Source organism: Gekko japonicus, unplaced genomic scaffold (genome assembly GCF_001447785.1).
Source record: "Gekko japonicus isolate JY-2015 unplaced genomic scaffold, Gekko_japonicus_V1.1 scaffold480, whole genome shotgun sequence".
NCBI lineage: Eukaryota > Metazoa > Chordata > Lepidosauria > Squamata > Gekkonidae > Gekko > Gekko japonicus.
In genome coordinates this window covers 746035-770040 of record NW_015175370.1, presented here as the reverse complement: position 1 = coordinate 770040, position 24006 = coordinate 746035, and the positions used below count along the sequence as shown (strand labels likewise).

The window sequence follows — 24006 nt, the reverse complement described above, 5'->3', positions numbered from 1 at the left end:
CTTCTTGCTAATAAATGGACACTTAGAACACATCCATTTCTGCTGTGTGAAGTTAAGAGCAGGAACCTGAGTGAGTACCATATTCCTGATTTGCAAGCAAAAGGGAACATCACAGTAGTAACAAAGAGAAAAACTGGAAAGAAGTCCTACCAACTCCAGGATCACACAGACATTTGGACAAAGCACTTCCAGAAAACCCAATGGAAGTGACTAACAGTGAATTCTTATGCAGAGTCAATGGGCTTCAAAGGGTGTGACTCTGCTCAGGGCCACACCACATATGTGCAAACTGAAAGTTTGCCAGTGCTCTTTTGGAGCTTCTTGTGTGCACAGAATGGGAATCATGATGGTGCTGCTGGGCAAACAGGAGCTGTGGCAGAGCATTGTATTGTATTCATTGGATTCAGAAGGTCATACGTTAAAACACCAAGGTCTCCAGTAAAAGAAGGTAGCAAGCAGTGTTCCCTCTAAGCTGAGTTAGTATGAGCTAGCTCAGTTTTTTAGCCTCCAGCTCACAGGTTTTTGTCTTAGCTCAGGAAGGATGGCTCTGGAGCAAACTCATTTATGCAGTAGCCAAATCGCTCGCTCACAACTTTAATGCCAGGAGCTCACAAAGTAGAATTTTTGCTCACAAGACTCCACAGCTAAGAGGGAGCATTGGTAGCAAGCACTATAAAAGAAGAAGAAGAAGCTCTTCCTGATCAGCTGATGATGATCAGAAAAGATAGTCCCAAGCAGGACAGAACAAAAAAAGAACAACAACCAGATTAAAAAATCACACCGCATTAGCTGTTTGTCAGGCACTCCATGAAGAACACTGGAGCAAGGGAGGGCTCTGGTCACAGGAATAAGATGCCCATAAGACTCTTGATTTAGGAGCCACTGGAAATGTTTCCTTTCTTGCATACGGCCTCTTGATATGTTTCAGTTATAATACTAACATGCAGAGGTCATTTCGGGGGGGATCGCGGGGGATCGCAGTTCCCGCAGGTAAGGTGGGGGGGCACATGACAAAGCCCCGTCCCCTGCTTCCGGCCGCCCCACTTCCGGCCCTCATTCAGCCAGGAGGAGGCAGGAGAAGAGGGAGGGTAAGTTGCTTCCTCCCTGCCTCTCCCCACCCCTGCCTGCCTGGGGCCAGGGAGGGCCTTGGCGGGGCTTCCTTGCACTCCCGCCGGTCTTGCAGGTCCACCGCCGGGCCTTATGATGTCAGGGGGTGTGGCATATGCTAATGAGTTATGCTAATGAGTTCCCCTAGCTCTTTTTCTGCGAAACGACCCCTGCTAACATGCAACATATGCTGTGAGTGCAGTTTATTTATTTCCTTAATTTATATTCTGCCTTTCTCACTGAGACTTTCAGTGGATCTCCCTCTCTCTCTCTCTCCCTCTCTCTCTCTCTCTCTCTGTATAGTACCCACCTGACCCCAGATCAATGAAAATGATGCATCCTACAAAGGAGGTATTAGTGGTGCCTGAACATGCACCTTTTCAGATTTTTCTGCACACCTTTGGCATTTGGGCAAAACCTCTTGCCCAAATGTCAGAACGTCCCGTCAACATGCTGATATAACTCCTGGACACACGGGGAGTGACATCAGTGCATCACCAGCAACGTTGTCATGTCACTGGCGAGGGCCCCTGCTGCTGGCAAGTCTCCCCGCTGGCTGCCAGGCCCTAGCTGGCACAGTTCTAAGGTGACATACTATGTTTGGTGTAGTGGTTAAGTGCATGGACTCTAATCTGGGAGAACTGGGTTTGATTCCCCACTCCTCCACTCGCACCTGGCTGGATGACCTTGGGCAAGCCATAGTTCTGGCACAGCTGTTCTTGAAAAAGAGCAGTTTCTGTCAAGAGCTCTCTCAGCCCCACCTACCTCACAGGGTGTCTGTTGTGGGGAGGGAAAGGAGTTTGTAAGCCGTTCTGGGACTCCTTTGGGTAGTGAAGGGTGGGGTATAAATCCAATCTCCTCCTCTTCTTCTTCTTTGTATATGTATATTACATTTTAAGGCATGGAAGGGGACTACCCCATATGGCATGGTTATGTCATTGTTCTTTGGAAAGCTAATCTGTCCCAAGTGAGGCATCATGCTAATGGCCTCTTACAAACTGAAATTCCACTCATAACAGAGCCACAGAGAACACTCTCATTGGTCACCCTCAAAACCTGTTCCGAGTGCATACAAATTCATAGGCACCAGACCAAAATCATGCATTTAAATATTTTCATCACTATTTGTAGGTCCACACCCACAGCACCAAAGGTGACACCTTAGAAATAACTATGTATACCAAGTCCCACTTTTCACCCACTCACCACACCTACCATGACTCACGATTTACACCCACACCCACACTCTCCCTGGCTTGCTTGGGTCTAGAATACCACAACTTTCCCACCTTGTCCCACTCATTTATTTATCAACTTTACCTTGAACTGTACAGTTGCCAGGGGGCAGGCTCCAAGATGCAGGGCCATGCTTCAGAATTTAGGCTGACATGAGAAAATGGCTACCATCCATTTCAAAGCATCCATTCAGTCCTGAGCAAAGAACACAGCAACTGACCCGGAGCTTCAAAAATGTTTAATATGCAGAAATTACCAACCAGTGACAAGCAAAAAATCTAACCTTGTAGAACAGGGCACCTATATTGCTAAAGAGTTCAAACACTGCATTATTTTTAAAAACTTGGGGGCATCCTTTTGCCCATAAACTTGCAAAAATTTCCCCAACACTGCTTGCAAGGTTCAGGTTCTTACAAGCTCACTTTAAGCTTTTTGACAAAGGGATGAATGGCTTTTGAGATTAGAGACAGCTGAGCAGGAGGTACAAGGGGAAAGACAGTGAACAGTCAGGAAAATAAAAGCCAGATCTAGAAATCTGTAGGCAAAAAACCAGTTCATAGACTAGAAATCTGGCTTATCAATTATTGCTGCATTTCTGCTAATTTCTAGAATTCCACACTCTACATTTTTAAAAAGAGAGAATGTGATGAACATAAGAACATAAAAGAAGCCAATATTGGATCAGGCCAATGACCCATCCAGTCTAACACGCTGTCACACAGTGGACCATAATACCAGGTGCCATCAGGAGGTCCAGCAGTGGGGCCAGGACACTAGAAGCTCTCCCACTGTTGTCCCCCACAAGCACCAAGAATACAGAGCATCACTTGCCCCAGACCGAGAGTTCCTATCTATATCTTGTGGCTAATAGCCACTGATGGATCTCTGCTCCATATGTTTATCCAATTCCCTCTTGAAGCCATCCATGCTTGTAGCTGCCACCACCTCCTGTGCCAGTGAATTCCATGTGTTACTCATTCTTTGGGTGAAGAAGTACCTTCCTTTTATCCATTCCAACACAACTGCTCAGCAATTTCATTGAGTGCCCACAAGTTCTTGTAGAGGTTAAGAGCAGTGGGCTCTAACCTGGAGAATCGGGTTTGATTCCCTACTCTTCCACATGAAGCATGCTGGGTGACCTTGGGCCAGTCACAGTTCTCTCAGAGCTCTCTCAGCCCCACCTACCTCATGGGGTGTCTGTTGTGGGGAGAGGAAGGGAAGGCAATTGTAAGCCACTTTGAGACTCCTTAGGGAAGAGAAAAGCGGGGTATAAAAACCAAATCTTCTTTACTAAAAATAGCACATTTTTCTCTAGGCAATGGTGTCTTTGGATGATGAAGTCACATCATGCAGCAGGTAGCATGCATGAGAGTGTGTGAGATAATGCAAAATGCTCTTCTAAGATGACACCTACCTTCTACATTTATGAAGCTGCCTTACATCAAAGTCAGACCACTGGTAAAAACAGGTTGCTTCCCTGTAACTGATGATCTTCGAGTGGTCACCTGTGCATTCACATCTCTGGGATATAGTGCGCCTGCGCTGACCCCGATCGGTATAATGGAAAGCAAAAGGGATTTTCATGCCCGCTCCCCGGTCATGTACCAGGCTCCACTGCACATGACTAGGGGGAGGGCACGAGGATCCCGCCAGTTCCTTCTGACCGCTGCCCTCAGTCTCCAAAGAAAGAACAGGGCCGAAAGCAGAGGGGAAGGAGGGTGGGTGGTGTGAATGCACAGATGACCACTCGAAGATCATCAGTTACAGGGAAGCAACCTATTTATCTTCTTCATGGTCTCTGTGCATCACACCATGACTTTCGTGAAGACCCGAGGGGCTGTGGACGTGAGCAGTTGTAGGGATGTGGGAGAACTCTATAAGGTATCCCGACTCGATTATGGAAAGGACCCAGCGGTCTGACATGATGAACCTCCAGGCCGAAAGGTAGGGGGGCTAAATGAGTAGGGAACGACGGAATGGAGTTGGAGTCAGACTCTGTTTAGGAGTCTTGGGAGATTTAGATCTAGATAAAGAGGCAGATGAGAACTTAGGCTTTCCCATATAAGGCCGAGATGAACTGCTCGATGATCTTTGCCAGTAAGACTCAGAAGGAGATTTTGACAAGAGTCTACGGGACCACTGTTTGGTCCAAAGTTTGCCTTTGCTATGTTTGGTGGTAGGTGAGACATCCAGACTACAGGATGTCTTGATGCTCTTATCCAACTCTTGAAGCACAGAATCTGTGGTAGAGCTGAAGAGGCCGTCACCTTCAAAGGGAAGACCTTCAACAATGGTTTTGGTATCTGGCTACAAGGCCGAAGAGCTTAGCCATGCATGGTGACGTAAAGTGACCGACGACGTGAGGGTCTTAGCTGCGGAGTCCAGCAAATGTTTGGAGACATTAAGTCGGTGCTTATCCAGAAGCATACCTTCCTTCTGGATCCGTTTAGCCAGATGGCTGCTGTCACTCGGGAGAGTATAGAGAAGTTCTGACATTTGTTCCCATAGGGCAAACTGATAGCACCCCATGCAGGCAGTATAATTAGCAGCCTTAATCCCCATAGCTCCTGTGTGTAAAACTTTCTTCCGAAAGCGTCCAGTTTCCTTCCTTCTTTGTCTGAAGGGGTAGAATGGCTGCTCTTGCCTTTAGCAGAAGAGGTCACGACTAACTAATTCGGCTTTGGATGGGTGAAGAGGAATTCAGCTCCCGACTCCTGGATCTTGTACATGTGATCCAGTCTTTTATTGGAAATGAGGATGGAAGAAGGATGAGATCAGGGATCCTTGGCGGTTTTTAGGAGGACCAAGGTCATGGGGAGGGCGACCGATGCTGAGGTGTCCATCTGGACAATGTCGAAAGCAGAGTCCATGACAATCGGTGGTGGCTAGATGGTGGACAAAGCCAATTTATCAGCCATACGTTTGACAAAGTCCCCGTAAGATTTGACATCCTCTGATGGGGAAATGGGTAGATCGTCCTTGACCTGTTGCGGTGGGGATGGTTGCAATGGTGGGTGTGGACTCTCATCACCCGATTGGGAATTGGAAGAGCTGGAGCGGTCCGAAGGTTCCGAAAATGATGTCTGGAGGATCGGCGTTGAAGGCAGTAGCTCTGTCGGTTCCGAGAATTTTTTCAGTGCCAACGACTAGAAGCTGGAACCTTTAGTGATCGGTCTCAATTGCCGTGGTTTAACGAATTCCGATGACAAGGAAGGGTCTTGGTACCGGGAAATCCGTGAGGATGCGGATTGGCGATCCCACTCAACAGGGGGGCGTGGGGGAAGCCATGGCATTGATCCCGGGAAGGGATAAGCCCCGTATAGATATTGCCATTGGTGTTGATCCCATGATGGGGGCTGGAATGATGTTGGAGATTGATCTCGTTCGTCAGGCCCAAATGGGGGTGAGGGGACGACAGGATGGGTCCCTTGATCCCGATGAAGGCTCTCGATACCGGGAGATCACGGTATCTGAGTCAAATCCAGCTCTGGATCAGAGTCGATGGATTGGTTGGGGTGAAACAAAGGTGACCGAAGTGCACCTTGTGATTGCCCTCGACTCAATGAGGCAAGCAAAGCAGCTCTAGACTGAGTGTCAATCTCGGACTCAATGCTTTATCGAGAGAGCCTTTCTTGTGCTTCTTATGCTTGCTGAGTCGAATGTCCTTGCCCGTCTTCCAGATCTTGGAAGGGTTATGGGCTTCAGGCTGTTGCGCCTAAATCGGGCACTTGGGCACTGATTTTTCAGCTCAATCGGGGCCGATGTCGAAGACAGAGTGGCCGCCAATTCCAATGCGGGCGTTGACATCGAAGCATGCCTGGACATGTCGTGTGACGAAGATGCCACCGGAGACAGTGCTGCTTCCATTAGCGCCACACGGAATCTTGCTGCCCGATTCTTCCTGGTCTGTTTGGAACAGTGGGAGCAAGAGTCAACATGGTGTGATTCCCCGAGGCACAGGAGACAAAGAGAGTGTCTGTCAGAGGGGGCAATTTTTCTGCCACAAGTCCAGCACCATTTGAAGAAACCCCACCTCGCGGCCATAGGCCGGAGGGAGGAGAAGAGAGTGTCTCCGCAGAGGCGAAGATAGTCCAAACTGAAAAAATAACTAACTAAACAATTTTCCTTAACTAACTAATTGAGGTAAGAAGAAAAAGAAGGCCTAAAGCCAACAAACTTTACCGACTGAGGCGTAGAGGTCCTACCAGCGCAGCGGTCAGAAGAGAACTGGCGGGATCCTCGTGCCCTCCCCCATGTCATGCGCAGTGGAGCCCGGCACGTGACCGGGGAACAGGCACAAAAATCCCTTTTGCTTTCCATTATATTGATCGGGGTCGGCGCAGGGGCACTATATCCCAGAGGTGTGATGCACAGAGACCAAGAAGAAGATTAAGAACTTCCTGGTGGCCCCCAGCCCAAGTGAGATCCGGCTGTCCTCAACTAGGGCCAGGACTTTTTGAGCCCTGGCCCCCACCTAGTGGGACTCTGCCAGAAGACAACCGTGCCCTGTGGGAGTTATAACCTTTCAGCAGGGCATGTAAGGGAGAGATGTTCCACCAGGCATTTGGTTGAGGACAGCGATGGGGGGATAGTATGACATCTCACACTCTCATACACTTCCCCATCCCTCGCAACCCCTCCCCCCAAGGAGGCCAGGGGGAGCTGATTTTTCTGCCATCTGGTACATGTACTTTGTTTCTATTTATTGGTCTGTTTCATCTGATTTTAATGTTGTTTAAACTAAAGAATTTTGTTATCACTCTGTTGTAAGCTGCCCTGAGCCTTCCTGTAGGGAAGGGCGGCCTAGCAAATCTAATTTAATAATAATAAACAAACAAATAAATAAATGTCAAGTATGAGCTCCACTAAGCCTCAATACATACTAGGGTTGCCAAATCGGGCCGGGGGGCGGGGAACCCCTCGCTTCCGCGGCCCGATTTCCGCCGCAGGGGAATTCCAGCCTGGGGGGAACCCCGCCCCCCAAGCTGCGTCACCAGAGGTGACGCAGCCACGTTGCTGACGTGGCCATATGGTTTTCCCCTCCGACGAGCTCAGCCACGCCCCCAACGTCAGCACGTCGTCCGTCACTTCCAGCGACGTGCTGCCGGCGCGCGCGCGCGCACATCGGGACAACTCCCGGATCGTGGCGTCGCTCACCCGCCACGGGGGGAAGAAGATTTGGCAACCCAGATACATACATTAAAAAGATAACTTGCATTAAAAATACATTCTCAATCCAAAGGGTTTAAAATGAGGGATAGATTAACAGTATGATCCCAAACAGAGTTACTCCCTTCTAAAGCCTTTAAAATCAATGGGTTTAGAAGGGTGTGACTCCAAGTCCACCATATCTATGGTAGACAGAATGGAGAAGGCCAGCAAAGTGCCACAAGGACACTCTTTGAAGAAGAATTGTGAACTGAGAAACTAGAAAGTACTTTCTGTCATCATCTTCCCCTTTTGTTCATGTCATCTTTTCTATCCATTTCCCCGCTGGGGCACTGGCAAAGTCTCAACTCCAAGAACTAAGGTAATGGCAGACTTTCAAATGCTGAAACGTCAAGAATTACAAACCTATCTTACTTTTAATATCATTTAGAGTAAGTATAGCGTTAGAGGGCTGCATGTTTTCACTATTTCTTTATATCTTTGCTGAGCTTGACTACATGCACTCTTTTTAACTGTTTATTCAACTTCCTTATATTTTGAATACCTGATCTCTGCACCCACGCCACGCCTATTCAGTCCCGCTTTCTTAAGAGTGGTAAAGGGGAGAGCCGTGGGTTGAGCTCTCCACTCCCAAAGCGTAAAAGTGCAACTTTAATCCTGTATTCCCGTGGTACTTTGCCCTACTTGTTGGTGGTGGCATCCACTGTCTGATTAGCCCACAGCACTAGAGCCCCTTTCATGTGCAATCCCTCTTGTAATGATAAAAAACAAAAATTGCAGCTAGCCCTTTTTTAAAAAAAAGACTTCTTGGACAGTCAAGACTGCTAAACACATTTCTGCTCTCAAAGGCTACATCCCGTTGTCACCAGCCCTTGCTGGTGATGTAATAACCACAGCAGACAGCCCACAGAGGAGAGTTTCTTCCTCATGTCTGCTGCCTTCCCATGACGCTGCTGTTACAGTGGAAAGATCTATCGTGGGAGTACTGTAACTTGTGACAAAGTGACGACTTGCGAAAGAGATTGAGGCTTCGCAGCCCGTAGGATCTCAATACGGTTGCACAAGGAAAGCCATCGCAGCTGGAAGACCTTCCAGCATTTAATCTGGGTTGGGGCGGGGATCCACTCCACTCTTTCGGTCCACCGAGCTGTAATGAACCCTTCATTGTCCCACTTGGATGAGTCCAATTGATTTCTTTTGGTCCCAGGAGATGTGCACACTACAACCACCTTGCTGAAACTAAGCAGTTATGGGTGTGGTCAATCCCTCCATAGGAGATCTCCTGGAAATCCTACATAAACTGCCTTGAGCTCAAGGAAAGGAAGGAAGACTGGACATAAATTCACACTAAATAGTCCAGCATCTGGTTTTCAGTAACGGTCAGCCAGACCAAGCTCTATACAAGCCAATTTACAGCATAAAACAAGCATCCATCAGCTTGACCCTGGTCAGTATTTGGATGGGAGACCACCAAGGAATACCAAGGTCGCTACGCAGAGGCAGGCAATGGCAAAACACTTCTGAATGTCTCTTGCCTTGAAAACCCAAAAAGGTCACTTTAAGTCAGCTGAGACATGACGACAACCCCCCCCCCCAATCAATGAACTAAATCTCAAGACAATAGCAAATAAAACAGGTCAATCAACAGCAGAGCAAATAAACTCTCATCTTAAAACACTTTTGGGATTCCTCACAGGTCCTGTCAATCAGATATTCTGTGAGAGGTTCCACGTTCAGAACAATTCTTAGGCACATGCATGTCCTGTTTGGACTGGGACCATTGTGTGCAGGGAGAGGAGGCTTAAGAAATGCCTTCATCTAGGTACAAAAGGAGGCAAGAGATTATACGAATTGAGCCTGTTGAGTGAGGGCATCCCACAACATTGGTGTTATCACTGACAAGGCCCTCTTCGCGGTAGGAACCAGAAAAGACAGTACCCCAAGCAGATCATAAAGCGCAGGGAGGACAGTGGCAGAAGGCAATCCCTAAAATACCCTGGTCTCTGACAGCTTAGCGCTTTACAGCGCCAGTGTGGTGTAGTGCTTGGACTACGATCTGAGAGACCTCAGGTTCAAACTCCACTTTGCCATGGAAGGTTTCTTGGCGGCCTTGGGCCACTCACAGTCTCAGCCTAAACTGCCTCACAGGATTGCTGTGAGGAAAATGATGTAAGCTGCTTTGGGTCCCCACTGGAGACAAAGGTACAAATGAAGTAAATAACTAAATAAATTATGGGTCAAAACACCTTCAGAAGCACAGTGATAACTAGGGTTGCCAGCTCCAAATTGGGAAATACCTGGAGATTTGGGGGGGTGGGGGGGGTGGAGCCTGAGGAAGGCAGGTTTTAGGGGAGGGGAGGGAAGGGACCTCAATGAGGTATAATGCCATAGAGTTCACCTTCCAAAGTGGACATTTTCTCCAGGTGAACTGATCTCTGTCACCTGGAGATCAGTTGTATTAGCGGGAGATCTCCAGCCACCACCTAGAGGTTGGCAACCCTAGTGATAACAGTTTTAACTGTCATATGGTAATTATAATATGATCAGGCCAACTAGTTTCTCTCAAAGTCATGCTAGCAGCAATTTGCACCATTTGGAATTTTCCAGACACTGCGAAATAGCTAGCAATTGACTTAAAACTAGGAAGGGGAAAAAGAACTGTGGGCCTCAGCCGCTGCCTAGGAATCTAGGAGTACCTGCAAGCTATTTTTATTTTACGTATTTACTGTATTTTTTAAAATCTATTTATACTTTCAATTTATATTCTGCCCTCCCCGCATGGGCAGGCTCAGGGCGGCTTACAACAGGTTAAAAATAACAGAATAAATACAGTAAAACATGGATACATCGACAAAGCAAAAATCTAAAATAAGGTATACATGAAGGCCCTTAGCAAAAAGGATGCATTCTGTGATTTATAATTTTTAAATTATGAATCAACATATGCTCAAAGGGAGGGGGCTGTTAAGGAATTTTACATGTCTTATAATTATGAGCCTATGTTGGTTTGCCAGATTTTAGAAATGTTGTGTTCCTGCTGGATTCCACCCACTGTAGGATCTGTTCTTTTTTACCTCTGTTCCCTTAGCTACATTATCTCAGTAAAGGCTTGGAGCCGTGCCATCTTTCAGAAAAGAGTTTCATGGTTTGTTCTTCCTTTTGGAATGCAGAATACATTCAGAACAGAGGTTAGAGAGAGAATTATGTTTGGGAAGAGGGATGCTGAAGTGTCTCTAGGGTCTCCCATAACAATCATTTGATGTTGTTGAAGGTGCAAGCTGTGAGTGAACCTCTTTCCACACTCTGAGTGTTCAAAAGGTTTCCGTTCAGAATGAATTCCTTGGTGTTTAACAAGGTAACGTTTATTTGAGAAGCACTGTTTGAGCATTCAAAAGGTGTGGATTCTTTTATGCTGGTGAAGACTGCCACTCCGGTTGAGGGTCTTTCCACATTCTGAACATTCAAAAGGTTTCTTCCCCTGTGTGGATTCTTTGATGCAGCTGAAGATATCCTGCCTTTCTCCCCACTGGGGACCCAAAGCAGCTCCTCCATTTTCTCCTCACAACAACCCTGTGAGGTAGGTTAGGCTGAGTGTGTGACTGGCCCAAGGTCACCCAGGATCACATCACCCCACTATCTGAAGAGACTGTAGTGAGAACCTAAACCATGGCTTGAGCTTCCAAACAGACAAGCAAATCATGGTTCCAAGTTGTTTTCATACTTTCAGAGCATCTGCTGAGAATTTCAGACTCTATATGCAGTTGCTTCTGAAGGTCAAGCAGTGGCTGTAAACTATGGATTGATCCATTCAACCATCACATCAAACCACAATTCATCACAAACTGTGATCTGCAAATCCACCTCACACCATGGTTTCTGGTTTGCCAGCCTATAACAAGTTTAGATTTGTCAATTCAGTAATCTCAGGAAATCATACTCAAGCCTCCTTAACTATGATTCAGAATAATGTCTGAACTATGGTCTTACATATCTTTTTTTTACTATAGAAACTGTTCAAAAACAATTCTGAGCCATCCAAATTCTCTACCAAGAACAGCTAAATTCTGCAGCCCTACTTAATCTAAACAAAGCATTTGTGCAATTCTCCTTCTCTCCCATAACTTAGGTTTGCCATTTTTTACTGCATATTTTCTTCTACTTCTGCTAGTCACAGAGAGGGACCAAGAAGTATGCAGAGCATGAAGCCAATGGGAAGCTCATTCAACCACACTCCTTTAGTTTCTGAACTTGCACAGAAATTTAGAAGCCTGAGTTTGCAGCCCTATTAGAATCTTATAGCAGCCACCACCACAGACCCCTCAGCAAGATATATTTTGTGTTCAATACCACATTTCTTTGGGGTTTCCATAGAATTACAAGTGACAGAGATACCTAGTTATAGCTAGAGAACTAGACATTGCCAAACCAGAGCAATTTTATCTGTAACTCTATTGTCATCCAGCTGTCCTGTTCACTTGTAACATTACCTTAACTGTCATCTAACCATGACAAAGGGCAGTTAATTAAGACAGAGGAACTGAGCTTGTACAAAGTAACAAGGAAGTGTGTCACTGCATCTATGAGTCAGTAGCAGAGGACCAGTAGCATGACTGCTTGGCATGTGGGTGGCAAGTTGTCCCACCACACCTCTATCCCACATGGGTGATAGTGTCGATCATATGGCGAGCATGACCTTTTAGTGCAAACAACATATAAGGGAAGCAGCTCTCCACTCATTCTGCCACACCTTTTGTCGACTGTGACTCACTGCAGTCACAGGTGGCTTTGCACACTGGCACAATTCAGTAATATGAAATGCCACGTTCACTATGTTCCAGTCCTACCTCAAGGGTAGTTTTCAGAGTGTGGTGCTGGGGGACTGCTGCTCTGCGCCTCAGCCTCTGCCCTGCAGGGTTCCCCAAGGTTCCATCTTGTCCCCCATGCTTTTCAACATCTATGTAAAGCTGCTGGCAGAGGTCATCCAAAGATCTGGGCTGAGCTGCCACCAATATGCAAATGACACTCAAGTACACCATGCGCTGCTAGCAGGTCCCAGGGAGATTGTGGGAATTTTGAAGCGGCAGTTTTGGAATGGATGAATACCAAGAAACTGAAACGTAATCCAAACAAAATGGAGGTGCTTCTGGTGTGTGTGTGTGGGGTTCTGACCCAAAAAATGGGTTATCCCTTGTTCTGGGTGGGGTTGTAGTCCCCATAATGCTTTTCACTACCTTTGGCTGCTGAGCCACCTGCAGCCCTTCCTGGGTGGGAAAAATCTTGTCACTGTGGTGCATGCCCTGGAAATATCTAGATTATATTACTGCTATACACTCTATGTGAGGTCACGGTTGGAGACTGTCCAGAAGCTACAGTTGGTACAGAATGCTGTAGTGTTGACTGCAGTGCTGATTGCAGTAGGTCACAAGAACCATATCACTCCAGTCATGTTCCATCTACACTGGCTCCCAATTTGCTTCCAGGCTCAATTCAAGCTGTGGGGATGTTGTCCTTTAAGGCCCTGTTCTGAGGGTTGCCAACCTCCAGGTGGTGGCTGGATATCTCCTGGGGATTATAACTAATCTCCAGGCAACAGAGATCAGTTCACCTGGAGAAAATGGCCACTTTTAGAAGTGAACTCTATGAAATTATACCCCATTGAATTCCCTTCCCAAACCTTGCCCTCCTCAGGTTCCACCCCCCAAATCTCCAGGTACGTCCCAACCTGGAGTTGGCAATCCTACCTGTACTGCCTGGACCAGCATACCTTAAGGAGCTCCTTCTGTATGAACCTACCTACCCGTTCACTCCAGCCATCTTTGGTGGCCCCCATCATCTGAGACAACACAGATGGCAACCCAAGAAAGGGCTCATCTGTGGCACCAAAATGTTGGCGCTCCCTCCCCAAGGAGACTCATCTGTCTCTTTTTATCAGTGTCTTCCACCAGCAAGTAAAGGTCTTTTTTATTTCATTGGCATACCCCCAGTAACAGTTATTGGCCCTCCTCCCTGCTTCTGGTGTTGTATGTTTATGTGGGGCCTAATGCAGCTTCACAGAGCCTGCAAAACAGAGATGTTCCAGCAGGTCTATGGTTGAGGGGGCAGAGATCTATTGTACTGGCCTCTCCCTGCATGGTTCCACTCTGCTTGGCTCTTTCTCGTTCGCCCATCTCCCACAGTTACCATCTACTGCACATATGTGGTTGACCTAGAAGTAGCTATATTTAATGGGCATCACTGATTGTTACTTGATATGTTGTTATTAACTGATGTTATATTGGATTTTTAATGATTGCTGATATTAATTTAATTATTGTATTGTATCATTTTACTTATTGTTGTAACCCACCCTCAGCCTCGCGGTGCAGTGGAGGAAGGGCTAGAAATACAATCAAATATATAAATAAAATGTATTTGTATTGAATTATATTATAATTTTAAATATTGTTTTTAATCTTTCAAAAGTTCAACGTTTTGATGTTCACCTCCTTGGGAACCCTGAGCATGTAGAAATGCAGCATAAAATGTTTTAAATAAATATACAAGATCTGGTTCTTTAATTCCGTGTTGATTGGTTGAATTCAATGAGACCTCTGAACATTTAAGGTAGTAGAATGATATCTGGAATACTCTATGCTTCAGCCCTAGATTCTCACCGGAGAGATCACAACGGAACAGGAAAAGCACATCTACAGTCTAAGGGCGATTTCTCACTAGAGCTGCCTCGCAGCACAGCGCCGTTTGCCTCGACACAAACATGTCAATTTCACACCCGAAGCTCCGGGGCTGCATTTTGACTCGGGGCTTCGCCCGATTTCCTCCGCAGTTTCGTGATCCTGGTTTTTGAGGATCATGAAACTGCGGAGGAAATCGGGCGAAGCCCCGAGTCAAATGCAGCCCCGCAGCCTCGGGTGTGAAATTGACATGTTTGTGTTGGGGCAAACGGCGCTGTGCTGCGAGGCAGCTCTAGTGAGAAATCGCCCAGAATCTCCATTTGAATGTTGATATATGAGCTTGATCCTAACATCCCTTTTCAAGGCTGAGAAGAAAAGTGCAAAAATATAGCAGGTTGGGCCAAAGCTACCATAAGCACAGCAGATCTCACAGACAGAATCCCTAATCTTTTTTCCTCCTCTCTGTAGGTCCTGGAGGGCCCTTGAAAACCCACTTCTGATGGTTGGGTGACCCAACAGGGGATGTGGTGCAGTGGGAAATTAAGAACATAAGAAGAGCCCTGCTGGATCAGACCAATAGTACATCTAGTCCAGCATCCTGTCTCACACAGAGGCCAACCAGCTCCTCTGGAGGGCCAACAGCAGGGCATAGAGGCTGAGGCCTTCCCCTGCCGTTGCCTCCTGGCACCAGTATCCAGAGGTTTACTGCCCCTGTGGAGGTTCCCTTTAGTCACCGTAGCTAGCAACCACTGATACCCCTATCCTCCATGAATCTGTATAATCCATTTCAAAGCCATCTGTGCCTGTGCATCCTCTGGCAACAAATTCCACATTTTAATCACTCACTGTGTAAAGAAGTATTTACCATAGAATCACAGAGTTGGAAGGGGCCAAACAGGCCATCTAGTCCAAGCCCCTGCTCAATGCAGGATCAGCCTAAGGCATTGCTGACATGTGTTTGTCCAGCTGCTGCTTAAAGACTGCCAGTGAGGGGAAGCTCACCACCATCCTAGGCAGTTGATTCCACTGTTGCACAACTCTGACTGTAAAAAGGTTTTCCTTAATATCCAGCCGGTACCTTCCCGCCCTTAATTTAAACCCGTTATTGTGAGTCCTATTCTCTGCTGCCAACAGGAACAGCTCCCTGCCCTCCTCCAAGTGACAGCCCTTCAAATACCTCAACCTCCTCTTCTCCAGACTAAACATTCCCACTTCCCTCAGCCTTTCCTTATAGGGCTTGGTCTCCAGGCCCCCAATCATCCTCATCACTCTCCTGTGCTCCTGCTCCATTCTGTCCACATCCTTTTTGAAGTAAAGCCTCCAGAACTGCACACAATACTCCAGATGCAGCCTTACCAATGCAGTGTACAGTGGAACTATCATATCTTACAATTTGGATGTTATGCCTCTGTTGATACACTCCAAGATCGCATTAGCCTTTTTTGTTGCTACATCACACTGGCTGCTCATATTTAACTTACGGTCCACCCATACCCCAAGAATTTGTTCACACACACTGCTACCCAGAAATGTATCCCCCATCCACTATGCGTGTGTTTTTACCTAGATGTAGAACTCAGCACTTATCCTTGTTAAGTTGAATATTGTTCTTATCCATTCACATTTCCAGTGTGTTCAGATCTCATTGAATTCTATCTGTGTTTCCTTTTGTCCGTCCTGAATCTACTGCCCATCAGCTTCATTCTTCTGGTCTTGCACAGAGAAAGAGTTCACACAAGACTGGATAGGCAATTTCTGCCAGGTCTCCCTTCCTGTTACAGCCACCCAGAGTGCACTCCGTGCTGTTCCTGCGGGTCCCCCCAACTCTCAGAAGGAGTTTTGCCGGGGACTGCAGAAAGAAGTGGATAGCAGCCAAGATCTCTTCCATGAGTTGTGCTCTGCTCACAGTAGTCTTTACCCAACCCATTGCCATTCAGTACCTAAAGCAAGGCTCCACAAGCATTGTATTCCGTCTGTTCTTAGTAACTGCAACATAACTCATTGCACAATACTATTCCTGCGCTGTACCATCTCACTATCTTAGTTATCTTCTGCTGTTTTAATGCATCATTGCAACAATGCTCTTTGCATGACTGGGCCACACTCAGAAGAACAAACACCCAAGCTGGCCACCAGCAGCAGCTCAGGGATACTATCTCGGCTGCAGAGCAAGCGCAGGTAGCCGCTCCAGACTGCTCCTCCCGGTGGCTCAGTACATTCTAACCAAGTCAGGACTTCAAAAATGCAATTGCAGCATGACATGTTATCATTGTCTTAGCTAGTATACAAAAGCATAAGTAAAATCTTAGTCCTGCAATGCATCTTCAATGCTACTTACCATTGAAGGGGTTGATGTTATTTGTGATTCGTGAGATGATGGATTCTTTGAGCTCTCTTTTCTTCACGCACTGTATACCCAGGTTCTGAAAGCTGGAGCACAAACAAGTAACCGTCAGCAATTTCAAACCACCGTCGGCAGCCGAACCCTGGCCTAAAAGCGAATTATTGCAAAAATTCCGATGGCAGCACATTCCTTGCAGGAGGATTTCACTGAGAATGGCCATGAGAATCTCATGCTATTCAGCAAATTCACAGAGGTGCCACCATGTTGGTGTGCATGTACTCTGACAAAGTGCAAAATGGTGGCGGGGGGGGGGGGATTCTGAGGTACAAGAGCAGGAAGGCTACCAAGGAGACTTATATAAATTTGAAACCATGCAGTACAAAAAACTAAGCACACACATATGCATCCCAACCATACAAGCACAGGAGGACTGAAAATGAGAGAGACAGCTGGTATACCTGCACTACAAACTTGTATCAGTTTTCATTCCACTTTAATTGTCATGGCTTCTGTGGTGTATTTAATGCAATGGAAAACTGTGTTTGAAATCACCAATTGAAACACCATGTAAAGCTTCGTCCTGGGCAAGGATCCTAATCATTCAATCCCTATTGGTAGCCCAGGAAGAGCCGACCAATCACCTAACATCCAGTTCCCTGAGCGGGAAAGTCTGTGATTGGACTTTATCTTGACAATCCTATTGGTTGTAATGTACAGTAGGGCGTGGCTACATTAGCCGGGAGAGTTTAAAAGAAGCACAGCTGCAATGCAAAAGCTGTTCTGGTTGTTCTGTTCTGGTTGCGTTTAATAAAGCTGAATCACTTGCTGAAATCACTTTCTGACTCTTTGTTAAGCAGTCGACTTAACAGCTTCGCCCAAATTCTGGGAATTCTATCTTGGCAATGGTGCTGAAAATGGTGTTCAGAGATACATAACTATGGCACCAGAAGAGGAAGGAGAGAAAGGCCTGTGTAGTTTGATAACCAAGGCTTTTCACACCAAGGAAATACCCCTGCTCCTATTTTGGAATGGTAGCACACAACTAAGAACTTAAAAAAATGTCCTTTGGAATGGCTGGACACACTCCTGGGATCCCTGCAGAATGAGTGGGGGAGCCATACAGACTCTTTATCCTTTACTAGTCTTATGACCATATGAAGCTGCCTTACACCATACCAACTAAACCTACTTCTTCATTTAGCTTAGTGCTGTCTCCTCTACCTGGCACTTGGTCTCCAGTCAGGGAGAGCCAAGGAAAGTTTCCCAAACACTTGTCATCTGGGATCCTTTAATGGGACATACCAGGGATGTCCGGTTAGCCTCAACCAGGGCCTTCTTTGCCTTGGCCCCAAACTGGTGGAACAAGCTTCCACTTGAGATCAGGGCCCTGCGGGATTTGTTACAATTCCGCAGGGCCTGTAAAACTGAGCTGTTCCACCGGGCTTTCAGTTGAGGTGACAGAACCCAAAGTCCATATCTCTAGCCTCCCCTACTGAAATTGCTGGCTTCTGATCAGCCTAAACTGAGCATAGCAATCAAGGGTTTTGCAATGATTGTTGTTTTTATTCTTATTTTAAAATGTTTTAAATGATCTAACTTACATGTTACTACTTAATTATTTAACCTACATGTTATTGCTGTCACAATTTGTGTGACCTTGTAACCCGCCCTGAGCCCATTTGAGGGAAAGTGGGATAGAAATCGAATTTTAAAATAATAAATAAAACAGTGCCCTTGATCTCTGTGCATGTGTGTTAGCATCAGATCCTTCAATAAAGAAGCAAGAAGGAGAGGCAGCTGTACAGGGGCTCATGATACAGCATGCAGGGTTAACACAACCCACCTGCAAGTCCTTACCCATAGATTGCTCTAGCGAAGGGGGACCAGACTAGCACGTGAGGCAGTTTTTGCGAGTATTTGGATCCCGGCTCATAAAAGGCTTTAAAAGTAAGTCCCAACACCTTGAACTGAGTCTGTTTCCAGATGCTAAATCTTCATAGGAAGATGGAAGGCATTTGGCAATACAGAGAAAGAGGTGGAACTGGTTTCAAATAATGCATCCAACCTCTGCCTCTGGTTGGTTCCAGAGACTTAAGGACTGGTTATGATTCATTAGAATGATACATTATAGACGTGATAGACAGCATGCGTTTATGCCTACCACAAGTGACCTATGCTATAAGCACTGTGGGGTACCGTCTGTGGGAAATTTTGTTGTTTCAAACCACAAAGACTTAAATCAGGCTCACTGATCAAAACCAGCCTGTTCAAATAATATCAAGACTGCTGAGAGGAGGTGAACTAGGGGTACAAAACACCAGGGGTCTGGTCTGGATCACCCTGGGAACCTGACAAGATGCTACCACGGTAATGGCAGAATATTGACTTAACTAGTACATTTGTATCTCACTCTCCCTCCAGGAAGCGAACAGCATCATACATGCTTTCCCCTTCCTCCTTTTATCTTCATAACAACACTGTGAGACACAATGTTAAGCGGGGTGCGTGTGTGTGTGAAGTTGTTTCAGAATTGGTGTCATATGTACCCCACCAGCCACAACCTATCAGCATACATAGAGTGACATTTTACACCCAGTTCATTATCCGAGATACCTTCAAAGGTAAGTCGAGTAGGGGACTTACACGAGTTCCATAAGTCTAGTACCATGCTCTCCAAGCACCAGCCTAGGCTAGTTCCTCCCTCAGTGATCTGAAGGCACAAGGGATCTAGAGCATGTCATCACATTGGCCAATGGATCTCCAGATCATGAAGATCTTGGTCCTAGTCCTGTATGAATGAATGTTTCATAAACATCTGAGTGGAGTACCAAGAAGCCCTTGAGCATTTGCATGTTTATTTCTGTGCAGAAAAAAACCTGTTGTACATGAAAGCAGGGGGTGAGTCAACTTCACTCTTGTAGCGTATACTTTTTAAAACAAAAAAAAGAATCCCTGTGACCTACTGACACAGCTTAAATTTGTATGTGTGTTAAGTGCTATCAAGTCACTTCCGGCTTATAGTGACCCTATGAATTAATGAGCTCCAAAACCTCCTGTCGTTAACAGCCTCGCTCAGGCCTTGCAAACTGAGGGCCTTTGTGGCTTCTTTGATGGAGTGAATCCATCTCATGTTGGGTTTTCCTCTTCTCCTGCTGCCTTCACCTTTTTCTAGTATTATTTGCCTCTTCTAGTGAGTTGTGTCTTCTCATAATGTGACCAAAGTACGACAGCCACAATTTAGTCATTTGCGCTTCCAGGGAAAGTTCAGGCTTGAGAACGCATCCTTGGGATGTCGTAAAAGTTAAGACACCGTGGACTAGAATACACTCAACGCTTACTAACATTTGTGCTTTGCAGCATCAGACCTCCATCAAGAATTCTCTGCTAGGTGGTCCATGAGAAAGTGGCCAGCCGTCCACCAGCAGAGAATCGGCTGCCTTCGAGAGAAACTGTGGCTCAATGAAAGATGCACATGCTGTGCATACAGAAGGCCCTGCTGGGAAACACCTTTCACTGCTTGAGAGACCCTGAAGAGTCAGTGCCACAGTAGACAGAACTGAGTCTGATTAATCACTGGTTCGGATTCAGTAAAAAGGCAGCTCACATCTTCTGTCCACACAGACCTCTCCCCCCACCCACCCCGGTCATACTCTGCAGCTTCTTGCCAAGGGGGAAGAAAAGACGGCTTTATCTCAGCAGTTTTGATATTGAATTCAACTGCCTCAATCACACCACAGAAGGAACAACCAGCTTCAAGGAGAGGAAATCTACTCTGTTCTCGTTACGGGGAAAGATTCTGCAGTTCTTCCTGTGACTCATGAACAGATGGGGTTGCCCCTTCTTAGTCTTGTAAAGTACCTGGAAGTTAAGATGGGGCTCCTTGGCCAACAACTGATTTTTGCTAGAAGGCCAGCAAAACATGCTGACATGCCCTACAACCACTGCAAATGCCTCTATGATCCAGGTCTGTCATTGGTTCAACAAGTAGGTGAGGGCACATGGCAGCTGTAACAGGTTGTGCCAAACAGTGATCTATTTTGCAGCACGCAGAGCTTCAAGAAGTGTCTCCATAGGTAAAAGCAGGGGTCATTTCGTAGAAAAAGAGGGGCAGGAGCTCCTTAGCATAGCTCATTAGCATAACTTATTTGCATATGCCACACCCCCTGACATCACCGGAAGTATGTCAGAAGGCAACACCCACTGCTCAGGCTCCACTGGACTGTTTTGGATTGCTAGCTACTGTGTGTGTGTGTGTGCAGAGCTTGTACCTGAATAAAACTTGGTCTTAAAGGTGCACCTGGACTAGGGTTGCCAAGTCGAAATTGCTCCTTACCGGGGGACTCCCACTCCGCGGCTGGAGTGCGCCGCATGCACGTCACCCGGAAGTGATGTGATGACGCCGGGCACGCTGGGGGCGGGGGCACGACCATCCGAGGGAAAACCATAGAGTTTTCCGTCGGATGACTGTGGCCCCGCCCCCAGCATGCCCGGTGTGGATGCTGGGGGCGGGGATGACGCATAATTCGGGGTGGGGTTCCCCCTGGGGCCCGATCCACCGGCGGGGGGTTCCCCGCCCCCCGGGGGGACTTGGGAAGCCTACACTGGATTGTTTTGGACAGGGGGCCGGGGTCTCTGCAACTTACCTGGGTGTTTCTTGCTCTGACTGAGGGCTGCTGGGAGCAGGGGGTGGGGCTTGTTGCATGTGCCCACCCCCTGGGCTCTTTACTGCTGGAGCTCTGCTCCTGTGCGCTCCTGCAGGAAATTACCCCTGGGTAAAAGCATGGCTGTGTCTGTACTAGTGAACCACACTGCCTCCAATACACACACTCACTTTCCTTTGCCTTTATTTGGGGACAGTGGGAAAGTACAAAGAGTGTCCTTAAGAAACAGTACCTGAACCTTGAGGGAGGGAGGGAGTTATAATGAAAAGCAGCAGGGAGCAGAAGGATTAAGTACACACACCCCTCTGCTCCCAAAGAAGCTTTTCCTTAGAACAAAAGTAGCCATGACGTTTTCTGATGTACTTACATGTAACATCTAAGAAGGTCCCAGGAATGTCTTACACAAAAATAGGATTCAAGTGCTGAAATCTATAGTTTAAATAATAAAATGGTTCTGCTGAGCAACAAGTGGTTGGGGACTTTAAAACGAATCTAATTAAAAACACCATTAACTGAGCATTCTCAAAATAGCAGCTTCAATATGTACAGTATTTACTCAAACGCAAGACTAGGTTTTTCACAGTTATGCCATAAAAAAGAATGAGAGAGTTTCATCTTTTATGTGCATACAAGTTGCAGATATATCCAATAATATTTTTTGTGCATGTATAACCTTTTTTAAGTAGGTCATCTTACTTTCAAGTAAATACAGTACATTTAATCACACAGTTAAGAGTAGAGCTGTCAGCACAGTAAGCTTTTAAAGCCAACTCATGAAAATATGTTTTTATTTTAACAGATATTACTAAAACTTCAAAACAGGTGCTCCTGGGTGGATCTACTGAAGTACAAATATCACTCAATCAATATCAGGTAACTCATAGTTAAAAGGAAATGTTTTCTTCCTTCCCCATCACAGTTACATACAAGAACCAAAATACCCTCTAAAAGGAAAATGTCTTTAAATTACACTCCTACTGATTTAAACTATTTCCACATTAGAACACTTTTCTACAGCTCAATCATTCATCTTCAGCACCTGGAATAAAATCAGTGGTTCCACACAGCACTAATTAGAGTTGCCAACCTCCAACTGGGGCCTAAAGATCTTCAGTAATTACAACTGATCTCCAGATGACAGATCAGTTACCCTGGAGAAAATGGCTGCTTTGGAGGTTGGACTCAGTGGTTTTATAACCCAAGGAGCTCAATAGAAAGTTATAGACAACATTGTAACATGGCAGCAATGCCCTTCCCCACAGGCACAACCCTACTGTCTGATTACATTGAAGTAAATCTGGTCCAGCAAAGGTTTTGCTTCGTTATATATTTCCTTTTCCTCTCTACAGTTACCTGTACACTTACATAGGCTGTGGCATTCTTGAATCAATCCTCAATTACTGTACGCATGTGGGGGGGTACACTAGTTTCATTGTGGACAAAAATGATTGTGCATTAATTCTATTGAGAAAAATAAGAGAACAAAAGGTGGAGGGGGAAGCAGTAATTAAAGACTTCCCCATCCTGAACATGACTGGATTGATGAATGCCCTGGTCAACAGGAATTAAGCTGAGAAACAAAAATATCAAACAACGGGGAAATGCAAAATCTAAAAGAAGAAGTAACCCTGGAAAACCTCAATACTGCTCTGCCAGTCCACACAGGACAGTCAGGTACTGCAACTGCATTTTTAATTTAAATTTTTTTTATCACCAATTAGGTCTGAAAGGGACGCATGTAACAGGTTGCAGGCAACAGGTTGGCACTGACATCATCTGAATTCTCCATGGAAACTGAAAAAATGACCAAGCTAGTCTGAAAGTAATTCTCAATGAACCAAAGATCTAGCTAACATATTTTTAACCAGATCTTCCACCAGGGAGTTCAGGGCATCTGAATTTTTCTTCTCTGTCGCTACCCAGCCACTTTTGGCCTTTGAGGGTGAACTCATTGGGACTACGCCTGACAGCAACTACTGGGAGACTTGCTACTATGTGACTTCCATGACTCACCCAGGGTTAGGGTTTCTATGGCCCTGGTCACATGGGGGGAAATTATGCGGCCAAAGTGTGGCTTTTTAGAGCCGCACCAAAAGAGACATGCGGCGGCGGGATCAGACAGATCCCCTGAGCCGCCGCGCAGTTGCTCCCCGGCACGATCAGATGCCGGGGGGAGGTCACGGAAGGTAGAGCGAGGCAGCCGGCTGCGCATGTGTGCGCATGCGCAGTTCAGCTGGGAGCCTCGATTGCTCCTGAAGACGGGCGCGCCAGCGATCTCACGGCCGCGCTTACTGCGCCGTTTCAGGTAGGTCCTACCTTTTTGTAGGTTCTTTTTTTATGTGCATTTTTGGCCTGAAGGGCCAGATCGGAGACGGGTGCGTGCCGCTTCCCAGATGTTGTGGTGTGATCGCACCCGTTTGCTGCGCCCATGATCCATCCCTCTTCCGAGCCTAAACCTCCCGTGTGACCGGGGCCTAAGTCCCTCCTGGCAACCAATGGGTGGGGGTGGGGGGAACTTACTAGGAGAAAGAAAAAGGCCCACGCCCTTGTTGCCAGCTTTGCATAGAAGTGATGTCATCACACTAGCGACTTCCAGGCAACCGTCTGGTATTTGGGAAAAAACTCTATGGTAAAACCAGTTTCAACCATAGAGTTTTTGCACAAATACCAGAGTGTCACCCAGAAGTTGCTGGTGTGGTGATGTCACTTCCTGTTGACCAGGGGTCATTTCGTAGAAAAAGAGCTAGGGGAACTCATTATCATAACTCATTAGCATATGCCACACCCCCTGACATCACCAGAAGTGTGTCATAAGGCC

The 24006-nt window shown here is 46.4% G+C and overlaps 1 protein-coding gene across 1 annotated transcript in view; it reads right to left on the bottom strand.

Moving 5' to 3' along the window:
* Positions 1 to 24006, bottom strand: part of REL (v-rel avian reticuloendotheliosis viral oncogene homolog) — a 54309-nt gene that overhangs the window by 20086 nt on the left and 10217 nt on the right. Inside the window, exon 3 of the mRNA XM_015425493.1 lies at positions 16522 to 16613. Within this exon, the coding sequence (XP_015280979.1) occupies positions 16522 to 16613 (92 nt within the window). The remainder of the gene's footprint in view (positions 1 to 16521; positions 16614 to 24006) is intronic.